The following is a 21,199-nucleotide window of genomic DNA, read 5'->3' as shown; positions in this document are numbered from 1 at the left end:
GAGGAAAAAAGCAATGAGTTGATTGGAAGGAAATTGAGCTGTATCACTGTCATGTTTATAGCTCACGTTGAGTGACAGCCGTGAGGACAGGCTCGGACTGTGCTTTCCTTTTGGTCCACAGCAGGGTCAGGCCTGCCACCCTGAAGTCGTGGTGGGAGCAGTAGATAAGAGGGTTCAGACCACAGTCCAGGTATGACATCACTGATGACAGTGTCCTTAACCAGTCAGGAGCCGGTGACAGGTCCAGCCTACCCAGCAGGATCAGCTGATTGGTGGATGGAGAGAAAGAAACAAAGACAGTCAGTGAGTAGAGAAGCAGGTGTTGACTGTGGCTTCTCCACCTGTGTACATGCAGGTACAGCAGCTCAGGTGATGCTTCAGAGTTACTGAGTGCATTTGTCACCTCAGACACAACAAAGGGAGTGTAGCAGAGCACATAGGAGGCCACCAGCAGCGGTGTGACTGCAGACAGGTCTGCTTCATCGCCACTGAGAAAAGGAGGAAACAAGACAGCTTTGTTTACGTGTGCACTATAATAGCACAGCAATATATAGTAAATATTACACTACATATATAATTTTATGTATTAAAACTACAGGGATTGTGCTTTGTAGTTTAGTCATGGTATCAACATGAAGTGAGTATTTGTATTTCTTGTTTGGAAGTAATAGTGGTCAGTTAAAAAACATCAAAAGACAAAAAACAACCACAAAGATGTGAAATAACCACAAAGTGATGCACAACGAGCACAGGGAGACTCAAAACCATCCAAAAGAAATGCACAATGACCAAAAAACAGACTGAAATCGACCACATAACATCTCAAAATGCCCACACAGACCGAAAGCAACCAAAAACAGATTAATAAAACGACCAAAAAGAAAAACAAAATGGCCACAAGAAAACTCAAAACCACCAAAAACAAATGCAAAACAACCACAAAGAGATTGAAAATGACCACAAAGAGATGTCAGACAACTACGAGGAGACTCTAAACTGGCACAAAAAAGCTGCAAAACAACCAAAAGCTGACTGAAAATGATCACAAAAAGGCACAAAATTACCACAGAGACTGAAATCAACCATAAACAGATTCAAAACAAGAAAAAGGAGAAAAAATGACCAGAAAAACAATAAGGTGTAAAATCGCCACAGAGACCCAAAACGACCAAAAACAAAGATGAAATAAAATCATTTGGAAAGTTGTAGGAGGCTCGCGCTGCCTGCACTCATACAGGTAGTTTCACATGAGTCCTCATTTACCTGATTCTTGTAAACGCAGGTGGTTAGCATGATTCATGGTACCATAATAGTCACAGTTATGGGAACTGCACCAAACTCCAAACCTTGGAACGTGTCCATTTTATATTACCAGGCATAAACAAGAACGTCATCTGAGCAGTCTCCAGCTTGTGTCATGTCTCTTGAAATCATCTTTTCTCAGGTGTTTTACCTGTTGCAGCTTGAGCAGCAGCCGGTGGCACTTAGCACAGAGCAGAAGAAGATGATGAGGAAGGGGAGGAAGATACAGATGGAGAAAGCACAGAGAATGTAGACCAACATGTCTGAGTAGCTGCTCTCCCAGAAGACAGCACACAGCATCTCTGCACTGTCATACCTGGAGGAGAGAGAAGACATAATGGAGAGGAATATGGTATGTTACCCCACTTACTATGGTTCAGTCATGATCCAGGCATCCATGTGGAACATCACTTTGTATTCTCACTGCAACCACATTTAGCTGCATGTATCTGTTTCATTACATATCATATGAAGTCCTTAATTTCTATTATTCATTACTATGTAGTAACTCTCATGAACCGCCATGTGTCATGTGAAAGCATGAAGTAGTAATACCTGATCCAGGTGTAGACAACAGGGACACTCCCAAACACCACCCCTGTCACCCAAGAAACCGAGCATGCTGTCACAATGATGACAAAGAGAGCACTTCCTGTGGAGGCCCTGCCAATCAGCCGCTGCACACAAAGGAGAGCTGTGAAGGAGAGTAGAAACCCTCAAACTGAATGAATTGAAGCTGTGGGACTGCTGTCTACTGCAACGGCTACTGCTACTGCAGGTCAGGACAAGTTATGGAAAATAACTAAGTGGGTGGATTTAATTGAATACTATTCATACCTTTACTTTAAAGCAGTGGTTCCCAACCTTTTCCAACTCAGGGCCCACTTGAAAATCTCAAAAATGTTGGCAGCCCACATCAGACCCCATAATGATATTGGGGCCAAATAAATGTGTTCTCAGAGCACATTTTGATGCTCCTGTTTTTGCCTTGGATGTAATGGTTTAGTGCGCAATCTATATATCTATATACAGTATATACATATATATATATATATATATATATATATATATATACTAATATAGCAAACAAGTGTATGATATGGTCTGGTGGCTAAGTGGTCTGCCCAGGGACAACATAAAAGTTCCTATCATTGGCTTATCACAGTGATAGGCCACAGTGATACATTCCATCAACAGCTGTAGATGTATACTGGTAACTTAGTTGATCAAGATTTTACATACAGCTAATAACAAATAATCAGTTTGCAAAATATCAGAATATTAGCCATGTATCCATATATTTATACAGTATATAGTATACGTTGACCTTGGGAGAACAGGACCAAATCCATTATTGTTGTAGAGTGCTGTCCCATTGTACTTGCAAGGAGATCAGGTAAAGAAGTTCACAGTAAATGTGAGGTACACATGTTAGGGTGTCAGAGGTGTTAGGAGAAGAGGTCTCTCTGAAGAGATGAGTCTTCAACAGATTCTTGACGATAGAGAGACGACCTGCTCTGATAGACTTTGGTAGCTTGTGCCACCATTGGGGAACCACAGACCAGAACAGTCTGGACTCAGATTACATTGTAAGCAGGGAAAATGTTACTTGGAGGAATGGAGGTTTCGAGAAACAGCATAAGGCTGTATGATTGAGTTAAATTAGTGCAGACCCAGAAGTCACTCTGCAGACAAGCAGTGGTGACTTGAATTTGACAGCCATGGGTAGCCAGTGGAGGTCAGTGAGCAGTAGAGTGACATGTTCCCCTTCAGGTTGATCAAAAACCAAACACACTGCTGCATTCTGGACTTTCTGTAGGGGTTTCACTCTGTATGAAAGGAGAGCCACTAGAAGGGCATTACAGTAGTCAAGGCAAGAGATAACCATGGCCTGCATCAAGAGTTGGGTAGGCTACTGAGTCACCGATTTTTCTGATGTTGTGTAGAATAAATTGGCATGACCGAGAGATGAAGCAAGATGGTCAGAGAAGGAGAACTGGTCATCAATCATGACATCCAGGTTTCTCATAAACCTTGATTGGGGTAGGAGATGAAGTTATTGTGATGGAGAGAATGATTTGCTGGGATGAGCAAGAGTTCAGTCATAGAGAGATTTAGTTGACCAGTTTAGTTTAGTGACTTTGTCCACTTCCCTTACCTTACTGCATGTGTAAGTGGACAGGCAGTGATATTGGTTTACAATGGCAATGCCTTTATAGGTATATATTCTGGTGCCCAATGGAAATACCTGAAAAAGTTTTTTGGCTGAAGAAGAGTAAAGTGTCCCCGTCTCTAGTGATAAGAGCTTTTACTCGGGTCTCCAGGGTAACAAACATCTGCACAATGATAGAAACAGGGTCCCCAGGTACCAGGGGCATGAGTATCTTGTGGGTGCAACTGCGAGGGGTGCTTGGGTTAGGGGGTCTGCCCTGGAGCATGTAGAGGCTGGTGGAGGGGGTCTCCGTGCCTGGATGTCTCCCAGGGAATGAGGGCCTGTCCTGGGGGGTATGCAGAGGCTAGTGGAAGGGGTGTTGGTATACAGACTTTGTCCACTTAACCTACCTTATTGCAGAGCATGGGTTCAGCAGAATGGACAGGTAGTGGTTGCACATTGATACAATGGCAATACCTTGAACAGACACTGGCATAAAATGGCTATACCTTTCAGTCTGTGACAATGGGGTGCATGGGTCACCAAGCAATAGCAATATCTGAGCTGGTAAGTTATTGCCATCAGACACCCTGTCCATTGGCACCTGGAGAGTGAGGCATCTGGTGGAAGGAGTGTGTGTTGCACCAAAAGCACCAAAACTTTGAAAAATTGTATGTTCACAGGGGAAAGGACCAGAGCTCCTGTTTGTTGACCACACTGATCCTTGGAAAATCTAGATTTTTTTACTACCCTCTCCAGGATTTTTAGGACCTCATAGGAAAATGTCTGTCTTGTTACTCATATTTTATCCTATTTTAGTAAAACAAATGATTAATTTTAGAATACTTCTTATTGTTTTTAAATGTTTTAATGGCTTAGCTTCTTCCTATGTTTGTGACATGCTCACTGAATACACATCAAAGAGATCCCTTAGCGCATCATAAAAAGGTCTCCTCACTATACTAAGAATCAACGCTAAATCAGTTCATGGTGCTTTCAGTCATTATGGTCCTACTCTCTGGAATTATTTACCATATGAACTATGGTTTGCTACAACAGTGTCTTATTTTAAAAGTAAATTAAAAACATATCTCTTTTAGCAAGCTTTTAATTAGGTTGAAGTGTGGTGTGGTCAGTATTATTATTGTTATTATCTCCCATGTTCTATGTTTTATTTAGGTAATATTTTCTTATCCTATATGCTATTTTATTGTATTTTGTCATGTATGATCTATCCTTGCTTTCATTTTGAGTTTCACATTGAGTTTACACCTGCCGTATGAAATATGCTATATAAATAAAAAACTGACTTGACTTGACTTGACTTGTCCAACTGTTGTGGAGTTGGACTGTTCAGGTGTTTGAAATGGACGCTATATTCAGTGACTTCTCTATGCTAGGGTAGAGCGGGAAGAAAAATCGGCCCAAGACTTTTGACTGCGACTGACTGTGTGACACTTTACAAGAATCATGTAGTAAATAGAGTTTAAATTGACTATGATGATTAGTAGAACAATACATTATAATCTGTTATTTACACAGTACACACAGACCCATGATGGTTTTATTACTGTCATTTGTTACAAGAAACTCCTTTTCATATTACGGTCCACAGCTACAACAACACGATACAGTCTGAAAAATGGAGACTTTCCTCCTGTACTTTGTAATGTTTTGTTGCTAGGCGACATCTAGTGGTCGTAGTAATTATGACAGGAGCAAAGGGAAAAGTGTGTTGACATTGGTGAAAGAGAGACAAAGTCCACGCTAGCAGGAGGTTGTGGTGGATGGATGAATGTGACACAGGAGTGCAGTGTTCGATTCCTATGTTGTTTCTGTTATCCATGACTGTTCAACAAAGTTAACCACGTTGTTTTTATTGTAACCATGACAACAAAGATTGTCTGTTGAGGAAGTACTTATTTTAACGCAAATCAAGACCATATCTAAAACTAATGAAGCCATGATTGTTATTTTAGTAATCAGGGTGACAAAGGTAGATACGCTGCTGTTAGTACAGTCTGGGTGTTTAGTACTGTAACCATTGGGCTACTTCTTTTGTGCCTTATTCTGTATATCTAATGTATTAAATAATAAATAAATAAATAAATAAATAAAAAAAATAAAATATATATATATATATATATATGTATATATAATTATTATTAATTATTATTATTGTATTTATATTATTGTAATCATGACAACTGACGCCTGGTACGCCTGCCGCCATAGGAAACACTGCTATGGTTTTTCATATTTGAGGAGTGATGGCCATATAACAGAGTCCACACACTAACAGGTGTCAACAAAATGTGAGGGAGCTGGTGTTTGTACTGGACTCTGAAGCTGAAGCTCACTCTGCTGCTCCGCTGATGAACAACTATTTGAAGATTTAGTTGAGTGGAATGGATGGAATAGAAAACACGAGGCAGTGGTCTGTGTAGAGCTGCACAGTACCTATGCTCCCTATGGAGGAGGTGATGAAAGCAAACTTCAGCAGGCTGACGACCTCACACCATGGTGACCTCTGACCTCCCGTCAGCATGGCCAACAGGGAGCCGGAGATGATGAGCAGGGAGCAGCCTTGACAACACAGTGGTTCATTATCAGAAATGTTGTCTTCCTGTACTGAGATGTCAAGCACTGTGATGAAGATGTTACAATACTAGAGTCAAGAAAATGAGGTGGGTTGAGAGGTAGTGGGATACACCAAGAGAGGAGATTACAACGTATATTCTTGTAATGCACTATTGTTGGCATTGGCATGTAAATTTTACCTAAATCTGACAAGGTGAGACTGATGAAAGGAAGCCAGTAACGACAGCAGAACTGACCCCTGCACTGAAAACGACAGAAAGAAGAAGAAAATATTTTGAGATCATGTTAAAGTGAATGATCATCCAAAACCAAAAGATCCAGTCTATTTCAGCCACAGTACTTCATGGTCAGGAATAACAGTTCACACTAATATGAGGAACTGCTATCCCACCTTACCATGACTTTGACCAGCAGAACAAGACAGTTTCCCACAACTCCCATCACCATCTCAAGTCCCAGCACAGCCACCAGCAGCCACCTCTCTGCCTCTGTCCACAGACATTCCATGAACATTGTCCCATTAAACCACTCAGCCACTGGGAGACAGGAAACACACAGCACAGCAGACTTTAGTATAAAGGGACTACCTGAGCTCATGTCCACCGCACTAAACCTGCTATTACTCAAGGTTTTATACCAACATGTTGAATTGGAATAAGTTACTCTTTGCATATTGACATAAAAAGGAAACCAAAACATTGCTAAATGGAATGTTAAATTATGGTTTACAGGAAGTGTAAACTTACCATTCTAGTTACATTGTAATCCTTCACAGTATATCTTTTGGATGTTTGGCTTGCATAGTTTAACTGGTGATAATTTAGACAGATGATGCTACGTGGACTCCTGCATCTTTACTCTTCTTGAACTTTATTGTCCCATCTTTCACATTTTGTAGTTCTGTGTGATTTAATGTCTTCTTTTCTCATAATGTCAAATGAACTAAAAGTAAAAATAGAAAAAAACTGGAACTGGGTATTACTATTATACAATTTAACAATATGTATCTATATGTATTTATTCATATTTATATATAGTTATTGATATATATATATATATATATATATATATATATCAGAAATGTTGACTTCCTGCACTGAGATGTCAAGCACTGTGATGAAGGTGTTACAATAGTAGAGTCAAATGAAATGAGCAGGTGGGTTGAGATATATATACATATACATATATATATACTGTATATGGTATAGTATATAGTTCTGTAAATATACACACACACACACACACACACACACACATATATATATATACACACATATATATATATATATATATATATATATATATATATATATACATACAGAGAGAGCGAGAGCCTGTAGTTATTAGTTATTAGTACACTGTATACTACCCACGATTGTACATTTTTGGAAGAACCATAAAACTAAGACGAATGGATGGTGAGTCAGACACTGGTGCAGTATTCTCTTTCTTTCTTTTGTACCACTAACTGAATGTTAAGTAAACAGAAAGGATGGTCACTGCCTAATGATATCTGACCTTTTCCTTGGTTTACAGACAATATGGAGACTTGTCATACAGACAAAGGCACTTTACTCATTCACAGGGACAGACGAAGATTTAAACATCAAACTGACAACATTTGATGTTTGATCAGAAAAAAAAAAACAGCTACACTTACTTGTAGAGTGAGCTGTCAGTCCACAGCCATCAACAGTGGGTTGTAGGTGTTTGTACTGGACAGCTCAGATGGAAGTGTCATCAAAAACATTTTCAATTAAAATTCACATGCTCCATTACCTTAACTAGAAGCAGCTCTGACGCATGTGTAATTCAGCTTCTACTGCTGCTAACTACTACTGCCAACCTAATGACTAAACAACAACAGTAAGGGAAATCAGCTACTATTAGGAATCACATTTCTATAACATGTCAAGCAATATGTTTTTAAACTGCAGCAGGAGCAATTTCTCTTTTAAATCAGCTGTGTAGTTTTAACCTTAACTGGAGAGGTTCACACTGCTGACTGCTCTTAATTAATAAAACCTCAGTTAGTGGTTACACCACAAATGCTGATACAACTCTATACATTTTTCTGACAAGGTGAAAGAGGAGATGGATTAAATTAATTCACCAATTTCACTAATTCACTAGTTTCTTAGAGGGTCTATAATTGAAATCTCAACAATGGATCCATCTGACAGCAGCTTATTCCTCGGAGAAGTAAATATTATGAAGACAAAATGGGGAAGAAATATCTTGCATATTAATGGGAAAATGCAAGAAGCAATCAGTAAGGTAGAACAGTAGGCTTATGATTGGGGATTTAAATTTTCAGTTGAAAAAACAAACAGTGATCTTCACAAGGAAAAGATTTCTGCCTGAAGTAAGCCTGCAGATTTATGGAAAAATATTGAAGAGAGTAAATGTTTTAAAATTTTTAGGAATTTTTTTTTGTTTCAAAGTTAACATGGTGTGATCATAAACATAAAATAGTTGTGAAATGTCAGAAGGTTTTAAATATCATGAGGTGTCTAAGTGGCATGGAATGGGGAGCAAGTTCTTCTTCATTAAAAACTATATATGTGACAATGATCCGGTCTGTGATAATGGAAGTGTGGTATATGGCTCAGCTTCAAAAACTCTGCTTGGAAAACTTGACAAGATACAAGCCCAAGGTCTAAGACACTATAGTGGTGCAGTGAAGACAACCCCTATCTCAGCCCTACAAGTCCTCGGGGGAGAGATGCCTTAGAAATTAGAAGGAAACAGTTAATGACTAACTACTGGGCTAGTCTCAAAGGACATAAAGAACAACATCCTACAAAAGTAGTGATGCAGGAGTGCTGGGAACAAGGTAAAGGGCAAAGAGTTAGCTTCGGGTGGGCTGGTAAAAAATATGCAGAAGTTATGGGGGTAAATAATATCAAGATGAGCCCAACAGTAGTGATCCCAGAGGTTGAACCATGGACACACATAACACCACAAACAGATTTGTACCTGCTGGAGCTCAGGAAGGCAGAGAGAGGGAAAGTGAATTAGTTGACAGCATCCTCGCCCATGTTCATGAACCATATTTTCAGCATACACAAATATATACAGATGGGTCAAAAGATCCAGAACGGCAGACAACTGGGGCTGCTTTTTCAGTTCCAGACACGAAGATTATTGCAATAAAACAAATTATTTAATTTGGGAATCTATACAGTGAAGATGCTGGCAGTATTTTTGGCTCTGCGGTGGGTGGAGGAAAACAAGCCAAGGAAGATTATTAATAATATAATTCTGTTTCCTTCAATTCTAGCCGACAAGATATCCTATTCAAAGTGTTACATACGACAAGGTATGTCAATTAAATTAATTTGGGTTTCAGCACGTGTATTTCTCAGCTGATATGCCTATTAAATGATATGACTTTGTACTGGGCTGCTCAGATGTCATTAGTAGATACAAAACAGCGGCAAAAAAGGCGCAAATTTGTACTGTATCCGTGTTAGTGTAATACTGTATCGTCTATTGTTGTATTCTTTTGGCAGGAATAGTAATCCATGAATTTGTGTTAAAAATCCCCGAGCTTTGTGCAGCAACAGGCTGTAATGACAAGAAAAACGGATCAGTCTTTTCTTTCCCAAAAGATGTAGAGAGGTAAGTCTAGACAGGGATAGATTTTAATATTAGCTACTGTCACATTTCATGCCAGTTGCCTTGGCTTGAGGGAGGGGTTGAGGAACAACGCCCACTAAGGAGACCGGAACTGTGTCCCATTTCATACCACTGGCGCTGCCTGTAATGCGGTATCTCTGTATAGAGGATCTTTGGAAGAACAACGTCCAGTGACGTAACACGTTGTGTAACTTCCTGTACACGCAGGGTCCGTTCCGCAAATCGTCCGCTGTTCTGGTTCAGAAGGCCAAATAGCGACAATTAGGTGAGTTTAAAAACATTTTACCTCTTTAAATCTTATTTCATAAAAAGGCTCCTTTACGTTACGACAGACAGTAAATGTATTATTATTCATGTCATTCATGTTCATGTCTTGCAAGGATTAGAATTGTCTTTAATTCACCTCAAGCGACCTTTGTGCAAAAGTCCTTGACAGTACGACGCTAGCTTAGCTTAACTTAGTTTAGCAATAAACCACGACTTTCCACAAAGTAAACCCAAAGTCAACGACAGTTTACTGTTCATAGTACATGTGTGTTGTGCAGTGAAGTCGAGTTGTCTCAAGAGTATATTGTGTGTGCGTCTTCCAAGCTAATGTTGTAAAGCTGAACAATGTCATGCTACCGAAGTAGCGTGAAGTGTCAGCGCTAACTTGGTTCATGGATAGCCGAGGTGGAGAAACACCTGCACCTCAAAGTGGATGACTGGGAAAAAAGTCCCATTTACTGGTGAATCACAGTTTGAGATGTTTGGCAACAGAAGGGTGTATATAAGGAGGCAAACAGAAGAGAGAATGATACCACGGTGCATCATGGTGGGGGAATATTCATGTCTTGGGGTGTTTTTACTCTGGAGTTTGACACCTGCACCGACCTGACAACACCCTGAAGAAGAGGAACCACTCCACTCAGAGACATGCTACACTCTTTGGTTTGCATCTTTGTGAAGAAGGATTCATACTACAGCAGGATCATGACGCAAACGCCTCAAAGCTTTACTACAAGTACTTGAAGACCAGAGAAGTCCTGATCGTTTTTTTTGCCCGCGATCAGTGTCATTTAGTATTGAGCATCTGCTGATACCGAGTCCTGATACAATACGTCGCACAGTGCACGCTTTAAAGTTATAATCCTTAACTTTTCCACATTAATTTGTCTAAAAATGACTAGACCTATGTTCTATATTTTTTTGAGTTGTGCTCTTATATTTTCCCAAATGTTTTGATCAATTCTCAAACCAGAAAAATATGTAATTTTTAAGTGGTAACGCTCCATGTCATTTGGTTGATTCTCAATGCCATCATATCTTCTCTGATCATGTTTTGTGTTTGTCTGACAGAAGCTCAACATTGACTTTTATCTAGTTTTAAGCAACATACACTTTTTACACCTTGGTGGTTTTCAACTCTATATTTGAACCAGATTAAGGTTTTTAATCATCAGACGTCTGGATTATCAGTTATCAGTTATCAGAGTTACAAGCTGAGGAAATGTTGGACAGCTCAGCTCCCAGCTGCTGGAGACGACCTGTCCTGTGTCACTGAAGAGCATCGTCGGTGAATCTCTGATCTTTAAACGTAATCTGCTTTATTGGTGTTTCTACTGGTTTTCATCTCCAGGTGTGTTTGTTATGGAGACACCTCTGTGGATAATTCAGCTTCTGCTAAAAACCTGCTGAACGTCTGATTTATAAATTATTAGAGAAACAATCCAAACAAAGGTTAGCATCAATCTCAGCTCCAACTCTTCCCTGACGTCTTTGTCCTCTGTACAGCGTCGCTCAAACACTGACTTTAAATGTGAAATTGGTTAGAATCACCGAGTCTGTTTGATTTCCTGAACCACTGACACTGTAGGAATCCAAACAGCTCCCATGATCCCACTCTATTTCATAAAATTACCCAACACCATCTTTTTTTAGTGTTTTTATTGAAAGTGGCAGAAGTTACAAACTGTGCGTTTAAATAAATTAAGTTATTTAAATCAATCTAATGTATATGCTTGACAATTGAAAAGCTCTGCAATGCATTAATAAAAAAAATCCTGAATCCTTAATTCCTTAATATTTTCTTTATTATTATTGTTAAATCAAATGGCAGTCTGCAGTGAGGCTAAGCAGTCACAAGGGGCAAATGTCTGAGGTAAAGCCAAAAGCCGTCTGATAAAAGATCTTCTAGGTAGTTACGAACCTTGTTGTAAAGCTCCGGTAGGGCAGTGTGTTGTGCTCAACACAGTCAATACCAATCTGTTAAAAAATGCCTTGATTGACCCCAATACAGATTGGGACATCCCAACCAAGGAGTCAAGACTGTCATGGACTTTCCTCCATGGTCACCTGACCTCAAACCCCACTGAACATTTATGAAGGCTTTTGAAGGTTGCGAAAGATGAGCACGCTGTGACATCACAAGAACCTCTGTGTCAGATCTTGCGGGGAGAACATCAGGTTTTGTCCATGCAGCTCAAGTGTGTGCTGTCATTAAAGCAAAAGGCGGACAAAGCAAGTACCAAGATATTCTGAAAATCATACACATTTTCTCTCAAATTGTTAAAGCTGATATCATTTATAATGAAAAAAAATGTTTTACATTCAAAACAAATGCAAAATAGAGGTATCTTGACTCGTGGTCTTAGACTGTTGCAGTCACTTTTTTAGAGTCATAGTTTTAGAACAGTTGTTCCAGTTTTTCAACATAATGCAATGTCTCAGTAGTTCTGAAATTAAGGCATAGACCATTTTTCTTTTCTTTCTTTTTTTCTAAAGCAATCATGGAATTTTAAACCCTAAACTGAATCTAGATGTCTGACTCCTCCAGCCAAAGTCTCTGTCGTTCTTTCTACAGTGGAGATCAGACCATTTTCAGAAAGTTGGTCTACTAATATGTGTCACTGTCAGCTTCAGTCCAGTTCTTCCCAGACCAGATCCATGAGGTTCAGATCTGGAGACTGTGCTGGTCTTCATCGTGTTGCTGTAGGATGAAGCTCTGACCAACCAGTCTGTTTTCTTTTGTACCTGCTCTGTCTCCCTCCACTCTGACACCAGTATACAGTCATACTTCCTGCAGCACAGTGTTGTCATGGTGACTATCAGAGGGTGTAGTGTCCAGAGGTGAAGTGTTTCATTTACTTCCACTGCTGCAGGACAGACGGACGTTGACAGTTTCTTCATCCCTGTTTCCTATGACTGTTACAGGAGTTTCAGTTTTTAGTGTTAAGTTTTACATTTTTACTGTTTACTTATTTGATCTGCGCCCTCTCAAAACGTGCTTGTAGAGAGAATCCTGCTCTGTTTTTTACACCGTGGAATTACTTTTTTCATTCAGCTACCTTTTTGTATGATATCGTGTGTTGTGCAACTATAACAAATCAATTTTCCTGCATGATCAATACATTTTTACTGATTCTAAAGGTTTTAAAGTCTCCTTCATTATTCCATGAAAGGTGTGTCACTGCTGCTGCAGCAACTGCTGGCCGTGTTGATCAGCAGCCAAACTACAATAACTAACTTCCTTTTTTTTGTTTTACCGACATGTACCCGTCTCTTTCACCTCTCACAGTATCTTTGCCTCATGTCTCTCCTCCTGCTTCTTCCTCACAGTGTAAACCTGAAATACAGCTGAAGTTTTTGTAGGTTGAAACAACTCCAATGGTACAACAAGGAGGCCAAATTATAACATCTCGCCTGAATCAATTCTAAAGAGAAAGATTGACTAATCTGGCAGCATTGATAATCTAAAATCTTGCTGTGTCAGTATAATGTTTTTACACTGTTTGGATTGTGCCAGACATCAGGGAGGAGTGAGGATTTGTTTACTTTAATATGCAGAATTGGCTTCAAATAATAAATATATAATGATGCAGTGATGCAGTAAATTTTTTTAACTGTTCCCCATTGTTATTGTGTGTGTGGTTTCAGCTTCAAGGACATCATGGCTGCAACACTGCGTTTACTCTTCTCTGTGTCAAGGCCAGGTAAGATGAAAAAAAACAACACAAATTCTAGTAATTTCGGTACAAACATGTCAAGACAATAATCCAGTGTAGCTGTTGTTATTAGGAAGCATTTAAACACCAGATATGATTGAGTTGGGGTTAAAATTTGACAAATTGTTTGACAAAACCACGTAAACCAAGTCTGATTTCTTCATTAGTCCTTCTAGTTACATTTCCTTCACAGGTTTGATTCTGAACATGTGGCACAAGCACTTTTTAGAGTCATGCTGATACAAAGCTGCTTGAGACTCATCAGGTCTAGTTGTCAGTGTGTTACTGTTAGGGCTATAATCAAAATCACAAAATGGTGCTGCAATTGTTTTGATGAAGGTAAAATGTGTCATAACTAGGCATGCCCTGATTGATCAGCTGCTGATCATTATCAGCCAATTTTCATTAAAAATACTTGATCAGTAGATGGGAATCAATGTTTCTAGTCACCAATTACCTTAAAACTGATCATCTGTGGTTAATACTCTGAGAAAAGCTCTGTTTGCTGTGTAGTGTAGCTCCGCCTCCCACCGACAGGCCACCCAAACAAAACATGTCGGCCTTGTGGAACTTTTACAAAGCGCGTGAGACTGATATAACGTACGCCATCTGCTATGCATGACAAACATGATTGGTATCGGTGACAAAAAAATGTGATCACGGCACCTCTAGTCATTGCTGTGCATTGAACATTGTTGTTGGAGTGTTGTGGTGCTACAGAGACGCCCCGGCCTACAAATAATATTTTCCAGATGTAAAGGAACAAGTTTGTTTGGTACAAGACCAACAAACATTTTTAAAAAATTTTCTCTGAAATTAAAAATACAAAAATGATCATTCCAACTGAAATTGCAATATCTGCGAAAATAATAACAACAGGATTTTTTCCTTATGGTGCAGCCCTAGTGTCTGCTGTGGAGACAGTTTCTCTCCGAGTGTGACTGGCAGGGTTGTTAAACAATGAGTACAATATAAATCTAATCTGCAAGGGACACAACAGAGGTTGTGAAATTTCAAGCCACATAGATGTCACTGATATGAGCCACATTGGTACTGCCACATGCACAGTGTCCTTCAGTTGTGTAGTGAGGTGTTGTAATGTGATGTATTCCAGTGCTGTCTAAAGGACGTTTTCACTACAGTAATCTTAATGCAGTTTCTAATTAATTTTTACCTTCAGGCACTTTTGTGACCAGCCAGAGTCTAGTGAGATCCTTCAGTGTCTCTGCACAAAGGGAAGGATTCAGTAAGTACCACAGCAAACACAAATACAATTTATTGTGTTGCATTGCTGTCACTGATGTGTTTCCTATTGATGGCCTGACCCACAAAGTGAGATCAGTGTTACATTTCTCTCTGTGCATTCGTCAGGTTTGCTGGTTTCACAAAGCAGACTCACTTTTCACCGGGGTTGCAGACTTTGTCACAAACATTCACTTGGACTCAAGGATGAACTGATTAGATTTTGGGGGTCTAAGGTCAAGGTCACAATGACCCAACAAAACATGGGGGGACCACACCTCTGAATGTGGTCTGAGTGATCAGATCTCCTCAACGTGTCTTGGGTGTTTTCACACCTGAACTTAGAGCTGTCCACTGGTGATTACCTGAGACAGATGTTAATACCAGGTGTGAACAGGGCCTCAGACCAGACAGCCACTCTTCCCCCTCCCATCCTTAACCACCGTCCAAGGCTAGACCGCAAGAAGCCTCTGTGGAAGCTGCAACACTGCTGACGCCAAGTCCTTGCAACAGGTAGTGAGGATGGCTAAGAGGATACCTGGGGGCTCTCTCCCAGCCATCTGTCAGCACATGCCAGAGTGTCTGGGCAGCCTTCACCAGACACCTACCCCACTTCCTCCCCAAAGACCTGAACAATGACTGACCCCTCCTCCATACAAATATATATCCCCACCCTACCACAACCACTCTACCTCAGGAATGATGTTAGAGTAAGATTTTTTTTCTGTCTCATGTTGGATGTTTTGTTTTGCACCCCTGGCCTCAGAGAAACAAAATCTTACCTCTGCTGTGAACAGAAATCTGGATGACCTGACCACAAAAGTTCTCTGGAGTCTTGAGTAAAAGATGTGTGAGTGAAAAAGAGGGTTTAGCCATAATGGTCACATGGTCACAGTATCCGCACAGCACTTGCTAACACCACCACCTTTACCTGATTGTGTTTGTGTGTGTAGAGTATGTGAACGCCCAGGAGATTCCTACAGACATGAAGTCCATCACAGACCGAGCTGCTCAGACGCTGCTGTGGACAGAGCTCTTCAGAGGTCAGCTGCTCTTCTCTCACTCTCACACACACACACGATAGATGATGATGAAATGATGTAGAGCAGAAGTTGAGGGAAGTTGAATATTTTTACTTTTTAATTATAAGATATTATAAAATAACTATAGTTTATCAAAAAACATTGTAATGAACCGATCAGTCAACATGATGGTGCCAGTATGACATCTCACCCAGGGCACAAACAGCCCTGCGCTGTGTGCATTGGTTCTTTTTCAACATGGATGATGGTGTTGTGATGTTAGGTCTGGGCATGACGATGAGCTACCTGTTCAGAGAGCCTGCAACAATCAACTACCCATTTGAGAAGGGGCCGCTGTCGCCCCGCTTCAGAGGAGAGCACGCCCTGCGCAGGTGAGATTGAGCCCTCATTAAACACCCAGTGTCATGTGAGGCTGCATCCACTCAACTGTGTTTTCATTTTAAAATGCGTCACTGTAGCTACGTTTCCTCCTTCCGTCCACACAACTCTGAGTTTTTGAGATCCTAAAACTCTGCTGGACCCGGTTTAGTTTGAAAACTTTGGGGTTGTGTTTTATTTTGAAAACTCTGGGGTTGTGTTGTAGTCTGGACGGACAGAAACTGAGACATTTGGAAAAGATTACTTCACACCCATGGTCTCTCCTGATTGGCTCTCATCAGCCTGGAGTACCAGTGGTGAATACAACATGATAATGAATTACAGTCTTACTGACCTTGTTGTCTTTGCTGTTGACAGGTGATCTGTTGAATTCTGCATTTTAACACTCCAACTGTCTTTACTGTTCCTTGTTTGTAGTGTTTTCTGAAACTAATCAACTTTAGAGGAGAGAATCTACTGGGGTGTGATGTGTGTTCAGTCAAATTGATTAAAAACTAACCACCACTGAAATGATAATGTGAATAACTGTTCACATAAGGATTATTTGATTTTCAAAGTGGAACAGATCTTCATGAACACATTTAATTTCTGGCATGGTTACACAACATATCAGATTAACAGCTGTTTTTCGATCATGACCCGACCAACGTGCTTCTTCCTTCTTATTCCACCAGAAGCAGAGAAAATGTCGCTCTTACGAGTTTCCATCTGTTCTGATGAATTTTAAGAGATACTTGTGAAAAATCACATGGAAGTAAAAATACTGACTGAATTTTGTATTTGCCTTAAAGGTGCTTTCAGACAGTAAGCCTTTTGTTTCCATGGCAACCACAGAAACCACAGCTGATTTTACTCCACCTCTTCACTTGAGAACAAAAATGTATTATCTCGTCTGTGACAATAAACAGTCTCGATATTAATCAGCAAAACTTGACTTCATTGTGTCATTTTGCTAACTATTCCTTCAAATTTAGACTAGCGACTGTTTAGCTGCAGGCTGTATATCAGGTGGACAGCAGCAACCTGTGGGGTCAGAGGTCGTCAGGAGCCGTGGTGGCAGAGTAAAGCCCTACAATATCAGCAGCAGTAACTTCCTGTCTGAAAACACCTTATATTACATTTAGAGTAAATTGTGATTGTGAGCAGCTTATGACACAGGTAGTAACAAAGTCTTTGTGATTATGTCACACCAGGTATCCCTCAGGAGAGGAGCGCTGTATTGCCTGCAAGTTGTGTGAAGCTATCTGCCCTGCCCAGGTACACACACACAAACACACACACACACATGCACACATTCACACACACACACAGCCAGACTTAAACACACAGTCCTCTAGGAGTCCCTCCATCAAAACAATAACAAATGACAGCATTGAGTAACGTCATGGAATAGTGTGGGATCATGGGAGTTCATGTGTCTTCACCACAGACAGAGAGATGGTTCAGGCCTCAGCAGATAGATAGATAGATAGATAGATAGATAGAAAGATAGATAGAAAGATGGATTTATAGATTGATTGATTGATTGATTGATTGATTGATTGATTATGTATCCCTAGGGGAACCTCATGTATCCAGTAGCTCATTGGTATTGATAATAATAATAATAAATACACAATAATAACAACAATTACATTAGTCTACTAACTAACTATAAGCTTTATCAAAGAGGACAGTTTGAAGCCTGATGTTTTGTGATTAAACCTCTTTCAGACATTAAAGGTTTGCACATATAAGATATAAGGTAACAAAGAAAAATGATAAATAAAATAAAAAAATAAAATCTTCAGTGAGTGATACAGGCCATTACACATCTATATTACACTTCATGTTTGTCCATCGAGTATAGACAGTTAGATGACTTAAAAGGAGTAGAGATGGGATATGTGAATATCAGATGTCCTGACGTCTCTACCTATTGCACTCAAATATGGGCCCCATATTTTCCTAAATACATCTGGACTATTATTAACTCTGTGGATAAGAAGCCCCCCCGAGCCGGCTCGTCTCTCCATTCTTTAAGACTGATATGCTCTTTTCATTTCCAATGCCTTAACACTATTCTACTTCCTGTTATCAAGGCCCGTTTTCAGCCAGGAACACACCTTTGAGGACCAATTATCTTCAATTGGCAAAATAATCAATATGCTGGATTCACACTGAGATCTGTCTGTAGTATGTTAGTAATACTGTTAACTATTAGAAGTTACTAGAAGTTATGCACCATTTCACATCCATAAAGCATATGAGACAGTGTGCCCCAGTCTTTGTTGCATGTCCAACATGTATCATCCTTCCTGAGCCCCAACCTTGACATTTTTGATTGAGTCCAATAATTCCTAAAAAAGATGTTTGAAGCCAATCTTAAATGTAGCTGTATCTGTTCAAACCCTCAATAACTGTGTTTACTGTGACTGCTGTCCTGCTTCTTTCCCCTGTGACTGTGAACATGACATGTGTTTTAAAGTACACATTTTATATCAGTTGTGAATAAATATAAGAATTAATAATTAATCTAAACAGGAGGTAGCGAGCAGAGAAAAGCCTGTGCAGTACAGTACTGTCATCACCAACAATGTGTGTCTCCAGGCCATCTCCATTGAAGCTGAGACTCGAGCTGACGGCAGCAGGAGGACAACTCGCTACGACATCGACATGACCAAATGCATCTACTGTGGCTTCTGTCAGGAGGCGTGTCCTGTGGACGCCATCGTAGAGGTATGTGTAAGATCCTGAGCCTCTCGTCAGCACTTTCAGATGTACAGTAAATTCACTCAATTCACAGATGAAAGACCAGTCAGGTGTTGTTCCATCACATGTTTCCAGAACAGCTTCATATTCCCTCATGATGTTTGTGGAGGAGAGCGCTCTCGAACACTTCGCTCCATAGGTGTTCAACTTGACTGAGATAATGTGACTGTGAAGGTCACAGCATATGATTCACATCAGCCTCTGCCTCATCAGACCATCAGTGACCCCTGTGAACTATGGACAGAGACACTATTGTCCTGTTTCTCACGCATGTTTCAGATTCTTCCTTCAATTTGTCACTGTCTGTACAGAACTATTCAAGGCAGGAATAGAAATATTAAAAAGTAATGGTCTGCCTTATTTGTGTTAAAGATAATACAGCTCTTATTAAATATGAGCCATGTGTTCATTGTTAAATAGAGTATGAAAGTCAGTAGATAACTGACATTTGTGCTTTTTTTGGCTCAAAATGATTACACCACAAAAACGAGCAGTGAAAGTTTCTGCTGCAACATCTGAGAAGGAAACTACAGCTGTGTGTGAGGCCACTGAGCCTTGACACTCTCTTGTCTCTGAGCTCTGCAGCAGCTCCTTCCTCCTCATGGTTTCTGCTCTGATCTGCTTTGACACCTGATATAGACAGGTGTGTGTCTTTCCACATAATGTCCAATCATCTCAGAGATTATCAAGAGAAATGGAGGAACCTGAGCTAAATTTCAAGTGTCACAGCAAAGTGTATTTGTGTCACTGATATTTTAGTAAATAAGCAGCCGTTTTTTCCCACCCAGTGCCTGGAACTTGTGCAGTGCCAACATTTAGCTTCAGGAATAGAAGAGTGGAAAGAAAAGCAGAACCCATGCTAAAGCTAAAAGTAATTATACATATTAAATTACCACTTGTGAAGTTCCTGTGGTGGAAAAAGTAAACCAGCCTTCTAAGACTTGAAAACGTGAGTCGAAGCCAGAGGTGTTTGCCTAACATGATACAGACCTCTGTCCTGTTGAGCCAATATTTGCCTTTGATGATGATTCAGTGTTTCCATTAGAAAGATGACTTCTAACTGTGATGGTCTTCATCTTTACCTCTGTCCAGTCTTTCTTTGATCCCTCTCTTCCTTCTTCTCTCTATCGCTATCTCCTTTTTTTCTGCAGGGCCCTAACTTTGAGTTTTCCACTGAGACCCATGAAGAGCTGCTCTACAACAAGGAGAAGCTCCTCAACAACGGAGACAAGTGGGAAGCAGAGATAGCCGCCAACATACAAGCTGATTACCTTTACCGATAGTCACCCCACACACACACACACACACACACACACACACACACACACACACACACACACACACACACACACACACACACACACACAGTGTACAAGTTAGCACATACCAACATAACCTCTGTGACACATACGTCCAAACTGTACATACTGTAAGAAGACAGGCGCAGCTGTGATGGATGTGCTTCAGGGTTGGATTTCTTTTGTTTCAGACTTCAGCGTCATCCTCTTCTGATCCGATGATTTTACTTTGACATGTTTCTGATTTTTACCATGGTATTGTCTGGAAGACATATTTATTGTAGGAAAGTGAATACTACACTGGCTGTCTGTGTGCCAGCATGGAGCAGTGTGTGGTTATCCACTGAGGACCATGTGGTTGTGTCTGCGCAGTCCGACTTGACCAACGCACACAGTGTGAGTCATGCTGTGACAGTATTGGTGCTGATGACAGACTTCATCCTGGTTTGATCCTGATGTCCCATAGAAGTGCATGTGGATTATTGTTATTATCTTGGATGTCAGTCAGTTTTATGGTCTTGACGCTGTTTCCACCCCACCTCACTCAAATAATAAAGTTCTGGGAGAAACACTGAATGTGAAGGATTCTTCAATTCTGCCTGAGGTAAAGATTGAATAAGATAAATCACATATTAGCATAAAGGGTGGTGGAAGAGGCCCGCCCACATGTTTCCATTGAGGTACAGGACTTTATATTGCAGTGAAAAATGAGCCCACATTGAGTAAAAATGTGATAAGTGGTAAAAACGCAGAGAAACTGCTTGGGGTTCAGGGGGTTAAAGACAAAAGGTTGAAATGAGATAAGAA

At 40.2% G+C, this 21,199-nt stretch overlaps 2 protein-coding genes across 2 annotated transcripts; one reads left to right on the top strand and one right to left on the bottom strand.

Moving 5' to 3' along the window:
• Positions 1-55: 55 nt before the first annotated feature.
• On the bottom strand, positions 56-6,568 carry LOC111230468 (visual pigment-like receptor peropsin). Its single transcript, XM_022757217.1, has 7 exons — positions 6,452-6,568; positions 6,235-6,298; positions 5,915-6,040; positions 1,858-1,996; positions 1,454-1,618; positions 404-488; positions 56-265 (listed from the first exon to the last, which is right to left on the bottom strand). Exons 1-7 carry the CDS (start codon positions 6,566-6,568, stop codon positions 56-58), a joined length of 906 nt encoding a protein of 301 aa, XP_022612938.1.
• A 3,306-nt stretch (positions 6,569-9,874) lies between these two features.
• On the top strand, positions 9,875-20,963 carry LOC111230487 (NADH dehydrogenase [ubiquinone] iron-sulfur protein 8, mitochondrial-like). Its single transcript, XM_022757239.1, has 8 exons — positions 9,875-9,962; positions 13,613-13,668; positions 14,861-14,926; positions 15,876-15,965; positions 16,228-16,336; positions 17,537-17,600; positions 18,933-19,061; positions 20,246-20,963. Exons 2-8 carry the CDS (start codon positions 13,626-13,628, stop codon positions 20,375-20,377), a joined length of 633 nt encoding a protein of 210 aa, XP_022612960.1. The 5' UTR covers positions 9,875-9,962; positions 13,613-13,625; the 3' UTR covers positions 20,378-20,963.
• The last annotated feature ends 236 nt before the right edge of the window (positions 20,964-21,199 follow it).

The sequence above is a fragment of the Seriola dumerili genome, unplaced genomic scaffold (assembly GCF_002260705.1).
Source record: "Seriola dumerili isolate Sdu_G_001 unplaced genomic scaffold, Sdu_1.0 BDQW01000267.1, whole genome shotgun sequence".
Lineage (NCBI taxonomy): Eukaryota > Metazoa > Chordata > Actinopteri > Carangiformes > Carangidae > Seriola > Seriola dumerili.
This window is presented reverse-complemented; position numbering and strand designations above follow the sequence as displayed.